Consider the following 17226-nt stretch of genomic DNA (forward strand, 5'->3'; position numbering starts at 1 on the left):
CATGTGCCAAAAATAAGTATTACATCACAACTATTCCTATGTGAAATGTGTAGTATTTTGTTCTAGATAAAACTGATATCAAAGTATGGCCAATATTTACATCTTCGCGAACATACTCCGAAAGTTTACACAACCAAAAAATAGAGATTTGTTTTTGTTTCCTTGAGGAAATTATTTTATATTTCGCACGTATACCCGCTGTATAATACATTTTGTATATGACTATGTCATCTTAGTGTAGCAATCTTATAATAACGTTATCTTATAATACAATTTAAAAAAATATTACTTTGATATTGTACTGATATCATTTATAACAAACTTTCCTAAACAAAATCCATGTATATATTTCGAAATTAAGAATAAACTAAGATTTCAACTCCCTCAGACAATGTCGACCTTAGAAGAATTTTCCAGGTCCTTTTGGGTTATCTCATTGTTTCGGTTCTTTCAAAAACCTCCTTGATTTTCAATTATTCGCCGTTATGAAAGAAAATCTAGAAAAGCTCTACGGGACGAAAGTATTTTATCTTTTTTTAATGTTGTTACAGCTACGTTCTGCTATTGTCACAGTATGGCAACTTATTGTGACAATTTAATGATTTTTATAACTCATACCAAAAAAAAAATCAAAAACAAATATTAAAATAATAAAGTAATAATAATATCATTTGATACTCTAAATGTATTTCAACTCTTGTAACTACCGAAAGGAACGTTTTGTGCCAAGTAATTTCATCAACACTATACTTTAGAATAATAAAGATGTTAATGATTGCAATAATAGCAACGATAAGAAAAAAATCATGATGAAAAATGAGTGTTATCATATTAATTAATAAGATAATAGCAATACAAATAATAACAAAATTTATAATAAAAATGAGTGTCATTATACTATCTATTAAGATACAGACAAATTCAACTTACTTCATGAATGTAACTACTCCCACTTTCTCCACATCAGTTCTTAATCTTTGCCACGATGTCACTAAAATAACTCTTTCTTTTTCTGTTAAACTAGGTGGTATATTCCCATTTTGTTCATTTTTGAAAGACTTTTTCTTAAAGTCAAATATTCTATGTCCTTTAGATTCAAAACATCCCATGATTTAACAATATTCCTTTTTCTAAGTATTTTTTTACATTTCTATAATATCTATGCTTATTGATGATTTTTATAAACAATTCACGTGGTTGTGTTTTCAAATACTTTTGATTCACGACGTCGTCATTGTTCGAGCATGCGCAAACATAAATACCGATCTGTAACTAAGTTAAAGCAAAGGTTAATTTGGATATTGATCCACACTCAATAGGTCAATACCAGATTATCCATGGTGTCACGAAGTATATCTGTAACAGACGTATTGGATAAAGAACATGTTAACCGTCAACCTACGCCATCATTTCATTTATAATTGAATCAATGTATGATTCTATGATAGTTTTATCAATACCTTGAAAAGCGCCAATTATGATAACCGGAAAAAATATTAAAAAAAAATAATTATCTTTTCATGGTGTATACAAATATCAAATAGACATCATATGGTTCATTCAGAGGCGGATTTAGAGGGGGCCAGGATGCCCGGCCCGCCTTTTCTGGGAAAAATTAAGTTGGTTATTTAGGGAATTACTGAAGCATGACAGGAGCGGACTCTCTCTAAGGCAGTCAGTGGGCCCCCACTTTTAAAAATTCTAGATCCGCCACTGTCATCAGGTGAAACATGTGAAGCAGCACGGTTTAATTACTACTCTTAAAAAGTATAGTTTAACTTAGTGAAGTGTCAATTTGTATATCACAGGCACTTGTATCTGAAAAATACCTATACTTCAATATAGCATTATATAAAATTATGTAGGTATATTTTTTGTCAGAAACGTGCGTGTCTGCTGTATATTCAGTAGACGAGACATGATGTCTTGTGTGTGCGTCAGTCCGTACATCTGTAGGTGCGTATGACAAAAGTGATCGTCATGTTTAAGATAACGATTTTGGCCAAAGAAGTTAACCATGACATTGTATGCATCAAAACCGTCATATTCTACATAACGACATAACGATAGCAATAACAGTAAAAACGGGCTGGTTAGATAACAAGATGAGGAGAGAGAGGCAGTTAACACCCAGGAAGTAGTAACCAAATTGCATTAAAAAAAAATATTATGATATCAGCATACGATTAATTTAAATACTATAGATTACATCGTTGTATACAAATAGTTCAACAGAATACCAAAAAAATTAAAACATATCTCAAATTCCTTATAACGCAAAAAAAAAATGAAAAAGAGATGAAAAAGATTACATGACCCTCTTTCATAGAAAGAATGAAAGTCCTATAGGTCAAAACATATGAGAAATCAGTGTATATAAAGTTCGAATCCAGCTAGTTCATTTTCACTGTCATATGCGGGTATGTCTATTGTAGAATAAAGGATCATGGGAAAACTGTATTTGTTTACGTTTCGAAAATACCAAAATAATTGATTTAAAGAAAGTTTCAACATATTTTCATTGTGATATGTCTTTTTAATGTACAAACATAGCATTAAAGTTCAAATAAGTCTTATAAAAGCAACATAATATAGTATATCGATTATTGAAAGCGATCCATTTTAACTATAGATGCGACGAATTATCACTGTTAGTGCAATCACTATTGATGTAGAATTTTCGAAGATGCGAGGAATTTTTATTGTAGATTTATGTGATAAATGGACTTACAACAAATGAAAAAAACTTAATTGATGATTTAAGTATTTATGATATCTTCAAATTGAAATACAAACTCCTCATTCATTCTTCATCAAATATATATAGCTATACAAACTTGTAACAAAAACTCTACTCAAAATGTCACATTATCTTCCACACAATACATACACATGCGAACAGAGAACGTATTCAACTTTGTCATACTTTAAACGAAATGTCAACTAAAAAGATTGTACAAAAATCAAGGTGAGTGTAATAAATATATACTTGATGCAACTGGCTTAATAATTTCAAATTGAAATTTCACCCCACATTATTTTCTGAGACATCAAGAGAAAGAGAAAGAATCGTTTTAATTCGACGAGATCAAGAATGTTTTGGTTTGTTTTTTTTCAATATGAAGATGTTACAAACGCCATAGCATATATATAAAGAAGGTATTGGATTACTAAAAGTCAAACTTCGCCGGTATTCCTCTCAGACAAACATGTATAATGCAAAAGGACAAACGTCAATGACGAATCATTGATGGCCCTTGGCTGTTATCTGCTCTTTGGTTGGGTTGTTGTCTCTTTGATATATTCCAGATTTCCAATCTCTAATTTTTTTTTTAAATTCATCGTATTATTATGAAAACGAACTTTTGTAGTGTACTATAGGCAAGGCTCTCAAACATGAACTAAAACTACCGGTTAATCGGTCGAACTACTATTCGAGTAACCGGTAAGGCAAAATTGTACGATTTGACAACACTCATATTAAGCCCATTGTAAATATATTAGAAAAGTAGTGTGTTTTATTTTATCCCGTCCCGTTTCAATTGGAGCTTAAGATAGATATAAGAAGATGTCATATGTGACAATAGGACAACTCTCCATCCGAGTCACAATTTATAAAAGTAGACCATAACAGGTCAAAGTACGGTCTTCAAGGTCTTCAACATGGAATCTTAGCTCACACCTAACAGCAAGTTATAAAGGGCTCTAGTGTAAAACTTTTCAAACGGGAAAGCCAACGGTTTAATCTATATCAAGATGTACGTGATTATGGTGATAAAGTCTTAGTGTCGTGGAAATGGATAAATAAAACCAAGGACCAAGATCCCTACGATTTATAGAAATTAAATAGAATTACATTTGAAATAAATGTTATTTCTATTGAATCTTTCATCCGCAAGTTGAACTTTATCAAATCCTTTTCTTACTTTATCTACTGTTTGAGCAAGTCGGCTGAATTAAGGCTTTAATAGATTAAAAAAAAATCATATAGTGAAAATGCACCGCATATACAATACTAATGAATTGCTCTACAGTGAAAATGAAAGTACAGTATCATTATTCGACAGTAAACATGACTCGCATAAAGACAGCATCATAGTGGAATTTAGTTCAATATGAAGAAACTGAATGACAAAACCTATTCTCCGTTATACAACTTTAATAATTGTGTCGAAATGAATATTTTTCTGCAACAACATCTGACCTGCTAGTTTTAAATCACCAGCACGATCTGTTCGTGAAATGTCCTAAATATTCACCTATTTCGGTATATATTTCACAGCTGGATGGCTCTATGCATGATAAAACCCTGTTCGCATCTCTTGCATTGTCTTACAAGTATTATTTATTTCTAAACATATACATTTTAACTAATTTTCTTCAAAAATAAAAAATAAATCGTCTGTTTATTTATCATTCTACATCAGAATTTTGTGGCATATACAGTGAAAATGATATTTTAGGATCCGCACTTTACATACACTGAGTAATTACACAGCCTCCCAGAGTTCAATAAGTTACTTCTGGAAGACGAGGTAAGTTCAATAACATAGTAGAATGTTCTCATTTCCGAAGTATGATCTCTGTTAGTTAATCATTTTTAAATGAGTGCGTAAAGAATGATAACTCAAATATTTATTAACATTTTCCTTGAGAAAAACAAATAACGCAAAAACATAACAGAAGATTTAAAGAAAATCGATTTTCTTATTATTTAAAAATGCCAAGAAGACAATAATAAATATTCTATTACAGGTAGTCCACTTCATCTACAATATGGTTGAATATTAAAACAAATATGTGGTATGATTGCCAATGAGACAACGCTCCACTAGACACAAAATGACACAGAAATTTTAAAACAACTATAAGTCACCGTACGGCCTTCATCAAAAAGCTGTAAAAAGTATGGTAAAACTACCGATAACCTTATCAATTTCAAGGAGACTTACAAAATTTAGTAAAAAATATATGTCATATTTCTGACTTGCTACAGACATATTCCGAAGAAAATGGCGGTTTAAACCTGGTTTTGCAGCTAGTTAAAATTTCTCGCTTGTTTGACAGTTGTAGTTTTGGAAGAAAAACATGGACATGGATAAACGATTCATGTGCCAAAACTTCGGATCTTATTCTTATTTTAATCAGAGTAACTTTTTGCAAAGTCAGATTTATGTGAACATACATCACAAATAAACATACACACACACAACTAAATCTATTTTTGACGATAGCATTAAAGGTGTTGTAGTTGATAGTATACACCGGTTATATTTTTCACTTTCTTGTCAAAGTACACATTACTGTGTTTGTCCTGAAGGCTTCGGCCTAACTCAATAGCAATTTTTCAAATAAATTACTATTTTGCAGTCTGAATTGATTTCCCATAAACTGATTAACTTGTAAAATATTTTAATAAACTGCTTCAGTGAAAAATTGCTAGTTTCAAGTGAGTGCAATGAAATATGAATATCTGCAGGTAGTCCATGACACGGTTAAACTTTATGTTCTTCTCGTATATGTTATGATGTTATGTATGATACTAAACACCTAACGGGAAGGATTGTGCCTGATGTTCATATGATGAAATTGTAACCTTCCAATCAGTTTATTTGAAGTCTGGAGCTGGCATGTCAGTTAAATGCTATTGGTCTGTTGTTATTTATGTATTATTGTCATTTTGTTTATTTTCTTTGGTTAAATCTTCTGACATCAGACTCGGACTTTTTCTCTTGAACTGAAATTTAAATGTACGTACTGTTATGCGTTTACTTTTCTACATTGGCTGGAGGTATAAGGGGAGGGTTGAGATCTCATAAACATGTTTAACCCCGCCGCATTTTTGCGCCTGTCCCAAGTCAGGAGCCTCTGGCATTTGTTAGTCTTGTATTATTTCAATTTTAGTTTTTATTGTACAATTTGGAAATTAGTATGGCGTTCATTATCACTGAACTTATTTATATTTGTTTATGGGCCAGCTGAAGGACGCCTCCGGGTGCGGAAATTTCTCGCTACATTGAAGACCTGTTGGTGACCTTCTGCTGTTGTTTTTTCTATGGTCGAGTTGTTATCTCTTTGACACATTCCCCATTTCCATTCTCAATTTTATCTTTGTTAGTTTATGTATCATTGTCATTTTGCTTAGTTTCTTCTGTTACTTATACTTACATCGGATATTAAACTTTTAAACTAAGTTTTACACTGCGTTTTGCTGTGTGTTACTTTATTCTACTTTGGCAAGAGGTAAAGGGGAGGGTTGCTATCTCACAAAACAAGTTTAACTCCTTTGCATTTTTACGCCTGTCTCTTGTCAATAGCATCATGCCTTTGTAAGTATTGTATGTTTTGAATTATAGTATATTTATATTGTTAGGAGTTTGTATGACGTTCATTTTCACTTAACTTTAACATATTTTCATTTAGGGGCCATCTGAGGCCCACCTCCAGTTGTAGAATTTTCCCGCTGTATTGGTGGACTTTGGCTGTTTCTGTTCTATGGTTGGGGTGTTGTTTCTTTGACAATCATATAGTTTTTACCTTATTTTTATTCCAAATTTGAGTTCTTCTGTGAGGGGGGCAAGGGGTTTAACAGTTATGCTGTTATGGGGCAATTTAATTCTTTGTTATCTGTTATTTTGAAAATACATTTGCTGTTAGCTGTTATTGTCTTATTCTTTGTTAGCTGTTATTGGACTTTTAGATTTTTTGTTATCTGTTATTGTGATAATGTATTTGCTCTTAACTGTTATTGAAATTTGGAATGTTAGCATTTTTTTTGGACAGTCAATATTCGGTATAAATTGAAGATCATTGGACATAGGGGTCTACCACTACTAATATGTTTGTCCAGTATTTAGAGAAGGATTCCATTAACATATACACATCACAGAAGTGAAGTCCAGGACAATTCAATTATTATATCTTATGATTATCCTTTGTAATAAATTCCATTTTTTTTATGAATGTGTATTTAGAAATATCTTAATTTTTTGTATGAGAATAATGTTCCTTGTTTCCCGTACGAGCATATTAAATTAAAACAATTCTTAATATGACAAAAAGGAAAACATATGGCCAGGAAAATCTGACAAGGATCTCAATTAAGGACTAGGTCCTAACAACCACTTAACCTTTAATATAATACGGTACATAGACTCAGCTCTGTGATTCTTTTCAAAGCAGACCCAAATGCATTGTACAATGAAAATTCCAACCATGTACTTGGGTCCGACGCTGCACATAACTCATTACAAACAAAGATTTATTTCGTTTCAAGCCATAGTTTCCCTACTACACTATGTATTCTACTTACCAGTGCACTTGGTACAATTAAAAACCTTAGCTGATAAAAAAAATGTTCAAATAAGGCCTTTGGAAAGAGTGGAATAAATTGCTTTTAGAGTGTCAAAATTCGTTCGAAGTACTTAATAAGTGCTGGCTTATGATTGGTGCTTTTGGTTTTTCTATCCTATATACCAATTTGCCTCATAGTCTTTTTATGAAAAAATCACACACCTCATTAAATGGTCATTTAGAAAAAGTCAGAATATTCAAACTCTTTTAGGTCTATTAGCAACAAAGGGAGCTTCAGTCAATATATATAAACAAACCAACGTTTCATGAGAACTGCTGAAAGCATTTTTGGGTTATTTTTGAAAACTAGAAAATACCAGCTTTTTCTAATGAATAATATCCCTTAACTCAATAACATAAAATCGAAAATTAATACAAATCGAAAGGGAGTTTACAACAATAGATATAAACATTTCAGCAAAGTTTCATGAGAACTGCTGAAAACATTTTTGTGTTAATGTCTGAAAACTGGAAAAATCACCCCTTTTTAATTAATAAAACCCGTCAACTCGGAAACGTAAAATATAAAATTTATAAAAATTGAAAGTGACCTCATGTTAATAGATATAAACAATTCACCTAAATTCCTGGCTTTGTGAAAGCGTTTTTGAGATATTATCAGAAAACTGAAAAAAACACCAATTTTATTGAATAAAAACCCATTACCCAGAAACTTAAAATCTAAAATTTATAAAAAAAAAATAAAAAAAAGGGAGCTCACGTCAATAGATATAACTTGAAAATTTCCCAAAGTTTAATGCAATTTGGTTAAAAAGTTTTTGAGTTATTGTCCGACATGTTGACAACAGACGGACAACAGTATGTACCATAATACGTTCCGTAAACGAGCATATAGAAGACCTTTTTGTTCAATAAACTGAATGTGACTTTTTCCCTTTGTAATACTGGTTATTTCAAGCATTTCTGTCAAGTTTTGTCATAATCAGTTCAATAGTTTGAGAAAAATCTAGTATAATGAAAGACGACATCTACAGCGATTCGAGCAAAATTTCTTCGACAAATCCAAACCAAGCCGCATCAAGTTAGAATAGAGTGTGGACCAATAAATGATCAAATATCTATATTATCTGCCTACAAACAGTTGAAAATGATACACAAGATGAGTTTTGGAAGATAAAATACCACTAATAAACCTCTTTGTCTCTTCTTTATAAGGTATCTTGGGGTCAATTTATACCTCACATTTCCTGAAAATTTCAACTTTTCAGGCCAATAAATAAAAATATTGGGGTAACTTTCACTCATTTATGGTAGAAATGTTATAAGAAATGAGTAATTGAAGCATTTTAGCAGAATGAACAATCTATATAAAAGTTTACTGTCTCCAAGGAGGTTTCAATAAGTCCTTACGTAAAAATTAAATTTACGCTGCGTTCCAAAGAGCGACATAAAAGACTTCTCTTTTAAAGAATACCTTGTCGTTACAACATTAAAATTAATTTCATCTACTTATAACTATATATTTATTTAAGTATTACCTAGGAAAATGTTATATCATAGCAAAATATAAGAAATAAGGAGAAAAAGCCCACCCCCTCCAAAAAAAGAAATATATGCTCTTAGTATGGCTCTTTCTGTCAACTGAATATTCATGGTATAGTCCTATTTCAAGACAATTTTCTCATAAAATGTGTTTTGGAGACTCAATACACTCAGAATATTTCATTTTTTGTATTATTTCACTTAAATAGCAAGAAATTTTAACACATGAGATTACTCACAAGGCCATAGGTGCATGTACAGCTTCCCATATTAGGTGTAATACCACCATTGATTTTCCCCTATTAGTCTTTGTTAAATTTGCACTTTTCAAAAAATTGTGAAGAATTTATCTTTGTTTCAAATAAAGAAATACTTGGCATGAGTAAAGTTTTATCCTGTCCAGTTCTATAGAAAAAGTTTCACATAACATTTCATTGCATATAAGAAAATAACCATCATTGGAAGTAAACCAATCAAATTTATCCCCTTATTCTATCTTTGTACAAGGTTTAGTCACCATGTAACCTCAAGATTACAAAATGTTCTATAGATATCACAAATAAAAAATAATGGTGTTTTGAAATACCCTAAACATATGTTTATGACACAGAAATAGTTATACTGCAATAAAATGTAGGATTAATTACCTACAACGGTCAAATTCAAGGGAATATTTTTTTAGACCTACTTTCGTATGCAACCGGATGTGGCGTACCATGATTTGGTGGTATTACACCTATAAAAAATATTATAATATATTGAGTAGTAATTTAAACACATTCTAAAAATTGAATTAATACTAAAACATATTCATAGAAAATGGAATGCAATTACAAAGGAGTATTGTGTCTTTTTATGTCGGGATGTATGAGTACCCGGCCACGTCCACTTGTATTGTTTGTCTATCTGATGAGTTAAGCCTTTTTCAACTGATTTTTATAGTTCTTATGTTGTACTGTGATACCACTGTCACAGGTTAGGGGAGGGTTGGGATCCCGCTAACATGTTTAACCCCGCCTCATTATTTATGTATGTGCCTGTCCCAAGTCAGGAGCCTGTAATTCAGTGGTTTTCGTTTGTTTATGTGTTACATATTTGTTTTTCGTTCATTTTTTTTACATTAATAAGGCCTTTAGTTTTCTCGTTTGAATTGTTTTACATTGTCTTATCGGGGCCGTTTATAGCTGAGGCTATGCGGTATGAGCTTTGCTCATTGTTGAAGGCCGTACGGTGACCTATAGTTGTTAATGTTTGTGTCATTTTGGTCTTTTGTGGATAGTTGTCACATTGGCAATCATACCACATCTTCTTTATTTATTTTTTATATAATATCCGTAATAAGAAATACTGATTTGTCAAAGACATTATTTTAATATTTCATTTACTGTTATCTGTTTTTGTCCATTTTAAATTCCTTGTTATCTGTTATGGGCCAAATCAATTTGCTGATTGCTGTTATTGGGACCCCACCTTGCCTCCCTCCCTCCTATTCTGTGTGCCGATTTAAATTATCTATAAATACGACATGGACGAATTAATCATTGCTCGATCCTTCTGCATGTACATCAACCAGCATTGTAAAAAATCCACTTCATATTTTTAATTGTAATCTGGATTATTATTATAAATAGTTAGTTTATTTTGTCAACATGCCAATTTATCTGAACATCACTATCCTTTTGCTGATATGGTCTAAATATATGTGTATCATTTAAATAAAAACTTTCAAATTCTCAAAATAGTCACAGGAGACTGGAAGGTAGGATCATTAATGGATAATAATTCGTGTTGCTTAGTTTTTATGTCGTGTCTTTTTATTATTATATAGATATAGGAAGATGTGGTGTGAGTGCCAATGAGACAACTCCCCATCTAAATAACAATTTATAAAAGTAAACCTTTTTCATTTTCAGCCATTGTGTTGTCAGTTTATTTTTTATCTATCAGTTTGACTGTCCCTCGTTTATCTTTCGCCCCTCATCCTTAATAACATGTGTAAAAATTGACTAAAATCTAGATAAAGGAACCAAAGGCGCAATTTTTGTCTTTTGAAAGGGGAAAGTATAGTTTGTAATTTATTCTCAAACATATCTCAGACCGTTGTTACTACGAGTGAACTCAACTCTTTCAAAACTTAAATCATCGGTGTTTTAGAAATTTGGCACCAACGATGTTTTATTTGGAACATTTAAAAATCGTATTATTTCAAATAAGCGACTTATATATGTTATATCCTCAGGGAATTTGTGAAATCATGGATATTGTAAAATATCTGAAATTTTAGGGAATTTGCAAAGTCACTTAACTGATCAGTGATTTTATAAAATTCCTGATTTTTACTAGTGATTTTACAGATTCACTGACTAAATTTAGGGAATTTGTAAAATAGAATCATTCATTTTTGTTTAAAATTTCTGTGAAAAAAGCCTACAACAGTAACACTTAATAAGTTTGAGGTTAATCTAGCCTTTATTTTAATATTACGTGAGCAGTGTTCATGCACTATACAACTGACATAGTTAAGAACAATGGCTCGTGCACAGATGTTTTTAAATCAAGAGCAAACATACACACAAAAGTTGTCAATGAGCCACAGAAAGAAGACAAACAAGCTCTTATCCCTACCTTGTTTGAAAGAAAGTTACTGTTTATTATAGTTTTTTTCTGTAATTACTGTAAAAAATAGATACCAATAATATCAAATTTTAAAAGCAAATATAGAAACGAAACACTAAGTTTAATTGCAGTCATAAGATATGACACATGTGTTAGGTATAAGAAGAGTGGGTCAGGGTATGTGATCCAGTGGCAAATATCACATGCATATCAGAGCAAGCGCATCTTATTGGTGCATGAAAATTGATATATAAAAGCAAATATGTGGTGTGTTATTAATTTGTGGCCTACAGAAAATATAGGTAAGAATACTTTGTTTTGTACTTGCATGTTTATGAATAGTTTCTAACTAGGCAAAAATAAAAAAAAGTTTTACTTACTCAGGTTATATATCAGATACATGTATTATATCACAAAGTTTCTAAACTTTCTCAACTCTTTTGATCCAAATGAAGTATCTTTTTGTTGAATGTAGGTATGAAGTTCTTCAATAGTGAGATTTGAAGAAAAATAAAATCGTTAAAAACGGTTTTCATCAGATGAAGATGTTTTAAAAAGATTATGTATGTTTTGAAGAAATGCACAACATATTTCAGAAAGGTCACATATCAATAGGTCATGGTGGTAGGGACAAAATGGTATTAAAAGTACGCAAATAGAAAGTGTGCAAATGTTTCATACAAAGCTTTAGAATTTTACAAGGAAATTTGAGAGGAATGACAACTAAAAAAACGTAGAGCTGCTACAGTAAAGGTGTTGTCGTTACGTCTATATTAAGCAAAAGAGTTCAATTTTTCTCAAAATCCCTAGCTCTATTTTCAGTGATTTAGTAAAATCCCTAACAATTTCAGGAATTTAACAAAAGCACTGAAACTGTTAGTGATTTTACAATATCCCTGATTTTACAAATTCCATGAAATATATATACATCAAAATCTGTTGATTTTTAGGTCGACATTTCCTCTGAAGATCACAGTAGCATGTTGTATACTATATTCTGTCATTTTTCTCAAATTTTCTAATTTCAATTATCAATGAGATAGTGTACAATGTCATATATATATGTGTTATGAAATGATTATATTTTGTATTTGAAAAGACCTTGTAAGTTAAACACATATATTTTATACGTTGTTTTCTTTATTTAGCTGACCATAAACTTGTTGTTTTTAACTATGAACTAAACACATTTATTCTAAAAACAGTTGTTGGCATGACACGGGTTATGTTTTTCTCATATATGTTATGATGGTATGATACTAAACCCCTAACGGGAAGGATTGTGCCTGATGTTCATATGATGAAATCATAATCTTTCAGTCAGTTTAATTGAAGTGTGGAGCTGGCATGTCAGTTAACTGCTAGTAGTCTGTTGTTATTTATGTATTATTTTCATTTTGTTTATTTTCTTTGGTTACATCTTCTGACATCAGACTCGGACTTCTCTGGAACTGAATTTTAATGTGCGTATTGTTATCCGTTTACTTTTATACATTGGTTAGAGGTATAGGGGGAGGGTTGAGATCTCACAAACATGTTTAACCCCGCCGCATTTTTGCGCCTGTCCCAAGTCAGGAGCCCCTTGCCTTTGTCAGTCTTGTATTATTTTAATTTTAGTTTCTTGTGTACTATTTGCAGATTAGGATGGCGTTCATTATCACTGAACTAGTATATATTTGTTTATGCGGCCAGCTTAAGCACGCCTCCGGGTGCGGGAATTCCTCGCTACATTGAAGACCTGTTGGTGACCTTCTGTTGTTGTTTTTTTATTTGGTCGGGTTGTTGTCTCTTTGACACATTCCCCATTTCCATTCTCAATTTTATTATTCTTTTATATATGTGTGACATTTGGGTCTTTCTTCCATGTTTCCCTAACGTAAATGAAGATATATATTTAAACATCGTTACACTACTGCTGCTCTTACTTTTTGATTGATTGATTCATTGGGTGTTGTTTGTGTCACATACAGTAAAAAAAACCACTGAAATTAAATACATATTCGCTATCTCCTAATGTTCATGCATTAAATTCTTTCATAGATACATATGTTTGATTAGTAAATTCGGATGAGCTCATTGGACCTTTATTCAAACTTATTAGTAAAGGTTATCTTATCAAAGTTGTAATTTATTTAGATGGTTGAACATAGCTATTAATAGTTGACTTTGGCCCAAATATCGAATTTGTCATCAGCATATTAAATCATATCTAAATTTGTATTTTTTCATAATAACTTTTTTTTATGTATAAATAAACATCCACGTTCTTTCTATATAGAGATTAATCTATCTGAGTATTACATAATTCTTATTATTGAAAACTTAGCTACTGACTTTCCTTCAATGCCTGTCGATACTTTTACTTTTTGGCATTGCACAAGTCATGTTTTTTTTTACTGTCCATAACGTTAACATACTAAATTCCGTGCATGTACTTTTATTTAGTTTTGTCACAGATCCATGATTTATTATTAATAATTGTTTTTGGCTTATAACTAATTTTCATTAACTGCAAGTACCATCAAATCGTACTTTCTTGATGATTTTACCTTTTCTTGTACTATGAACAACATAATAATGTGTTTTGTAAAACATATTTCCGTATTCCATTACTGCATCCCTTAAAGTAATTTCATTTACATGTGAATATTTTTTTTATTTGGCGGCATTTTGTCTAATGTTATGATTGACTTATTTATATTGTTTAAGATCTTATTATATTAATTTTGAATTTACATTGCGTCATAGATCAAATGTATAAGTGTATGTTAACTTGTTTGTGTTAATATGTCTTTTAATTGGGTAAAGTCGTTTCAGTTGATATTTTTATAGTGTGTCTTTTTATTTTGAATTGTTGCACTAAGTATGAAGGTTGGTAAACATTTGTTTACACCGGTCCTTAGTCAAGAATCTTATGTTTATTAGTTATTAAGTCAATTCGAATTCAACATTGTCATTTTAATCTGAACAGCTCTTTTAAAAACTGGGCAGTAAAGTAATTTTCAGACTGTCAGCTAACTTCCAAGCTTATCCACTGTGTTCAATTCAGTACCGTTGAATTCGCTGAAAGTCATTTGAGATCGGGTCAATAGTTCTTATTTACCAGTGCATAAAAAAATCACACTGAATTGTCAGAAACGTTACAAAACAGTTCTGAATTGACCGCGTTAGAATTATTAAAGAATAACCATAGTATCAGTTTAAAATAAAATAAAAAGTTGGAACAAACCAAGGCTAGCACAAGGGAAATATAAAGTGCAGCTGCAGTAGTTCAGTACATCAGTACTTTAGCTTTCAAATTATATAAGGTAAACAAAAGGATACATTCGTTAAACAATCTAACATTTGCAAATTTGTCATATTGCATAGATATAAATATAACTAATCGAACGATTCATACTGGTAATAGATAATGATTTAATAACACATAAAATTGTCCTCAATGTTGGAAGATGAAAAGTTATACCTTGAGTTCATGTTCAAGTTGACATGTATATATTTGTACACATATGCAATTCACTGTTATCAAATAAACAAAATGCTGAGTAATAAAAAGGACGATAGCGGAAGATACAGAGCAGACATTTAACGTATTAGATTTTTCACTGTATGCGCAAAGTCTAGACCCTGTCACAGCTTTCTGGATACCACGAAAGAACGCCGAATGGATAACTTTTTTCAATCCATTAATTTGAAATCGTCATTTATTCGTTTTACATCCGGTACGTATCCGTTTTTATCCGTGCCCGTTATACATCCGTTGGAGTTCTGGAAGATAAATTTACCAACGGGCTTCTACCGCACGTATAACTGATAAAACGGATGTTTAATAAATGAGAAACGGACTTCTACCGGACGTATTAAAAGAGGGACGAAAGATACCAAAGGGACAGTCAAACTCATAAATCTAAAACAAACTGACAACGCCATGGCTAAAAATGAAAAAGACAAACAGAAAAACAATAGTACACATGACACAATATAGAAAACTAAAGAATAAACAACACAAACCCCACCAAAAACTAGGGGTGATCTCAGGTGCTCCGGAAGGGTAAGCAGATCCTGCTCTACATGCGGCACCCGTCGTGTTGCTTATGTGATTACAAATCCGGTAAATAGTCTAATTCGGTAGGTCAAATTCATGATCATGAAAGGGAAGGGGATTGTAGTTACGACGCAAGGAACATATCCGATATCATTTGTGAAACGGTTATTCCGTACCGGTCAACCTACTCGTAATGGCGTCCGTAAAATTTACGAAGGGATGATTTCAACTTTACCATTTGGAACTCTTGGTTTAATAGCTTCCTTGTGAGCAGTAACCCTCTATCAAGAAAATCATGATAGGAAATGCAAGCACGGGAATATCGTATCAATTGGGAGATGTATACCCTGTATGCAGGTGCTGCTGGAATGTTGCTACTTAGAAATGGAAAGTTCACAATTGGAAAGCTGAAATCATCTCTTTTGTCGTAAAGTTTTGTCTTCAACCGACCCTCATTGTCAATTTCTAGATGTAAGTCAAGATATGAAGCCGACTTAAATGTATCGTTAGTATCCTTTATCTCCAATTCGATGGGATAGATGCGATCCACATAGTCACCAAATTTTGAATTGTTTAGTGAAAGAACGTCATCTATATAGCGGAAAGTAGAGTTAAAGGATATTGCTAACTTCTTATCTTTCTTCCTAAGAAGTTCCTGCATGAAGTCAGACTCATTATAATAAAGAAACAAGTCAGCAAGTAGAGGGGCACAGTTTGTTCCCATTGGGATGCCGACAGTCTTTTGAAAAAAACACGTCCTCCGAACGTAACAAATATGTTGTCAATCCAGAAATCAAGCATCTTGATAATATCGGTTTCAGAGAATTTTTTGTTTGAATCAGAGTGATTCTTTACAAAGTAGGATTTATCCCTCCCTAAGACGAGATACTTGTATCTACGTTGGCCATTCTTTTGTATGAAGCAAAGTAATACCAACTCTTTTAATTTGTCTTTTAGTTTGGAATGTGGAATACTTGTGTAAAGAGTAGAAAAGTCAAATGTTTTAGTACTGTTACAAGATGAAAGAGAGTTAGATTGTATGTACTCTAAAAGATCTTTGGAATTTTTAAGTAACCACATCTGATTCACGCCACCTCTAGAATAGGCAGTTTCACAATAACTTTGAAGCCCGTTTTTGATTGCTGATAAAATAGATGTTAATAATTTAGAAAGGGGTTTCATGGAGCACTTGGAAGACCCAGCAATATACCGTTGTTTGTAAGGACACTTATGTAGTTTACGTATCCAATACAGTGATGGAAGATTCAGTTCTTCATCTTTGGTTGAAATACCAAAGGAACAAAGGACAGACCTATGATTATCCAGGATTTCCTCTTTGGTAAGTGTCGTGAGGGTATATGTTGAGTTTCCAAGTGAATTGTCTATACCTAATTCGTTAATCAAGCAATTAATGTAATGACTTTTACAGACAAAAACGATGTTATTTGGGGCTTTGTCTGCGGGGACAACAACATATTTATCATGGAGGTCGGATAGGTGTTAGCAACATTTGGGTCTTTGAAGATTGACATAGCATGGGCATTAATGGACCCATTCAGTTTCTTAATCCTGATTTGTATTAACGACATCAATGCCTTAATCCATTCGGATAAAGTGTCTACGTCTTCCTTCTCGCGCTCAGCCCATTGTCTGGCATAATCCTCGACTGAATCCATCAAAATTTTAAAGTTGTATTTCCAATTGATGGA

The 17226-nt window shown here is 32.0% G+C and overlaps 1 protein-coding gene across 1 annotated transcript in view; it reads right to left on the reverse strand.

The window, feature by feature from the left end:
• Positions 1 to 1237, reverse strand: part of LOC134692992 (neuroglobin-like) — a 39719-nt gene extending 38482 nt beyond the window's left edge. The window contains exon 1 of the mRNA XM_063553661.1: positions 931 to 1237. Within this exon, the coding sequence (XP_063409731.1) occupies positions 931 to 1109 (179 nt within the window). The 5' untranslated portion in view covers positions 1110 to 1237. The remainder of the gene's footprint in view (positions 1 to 930) is intronic.
• Between the last annotated feature and the right edge of the window lie 15989 nt (positions 1238 to 17226).

The sequence above is a fragment of the Mytilus trossulus genome, chromosome 12 (assembly GCF_036588685.1).
Source record: "Mytilus trossulus isolate FHL-02 chromosome 12, PNRI_Mtr1.1.1.hap1, whole genome shotgun sequence".
Classification (NCBI taxonomy): Eukaryota; Metazoa; Mollusca; class Bivalvia; order Mytilida; family Mytilidae; genus Mytilus; species Mytilus trossulus.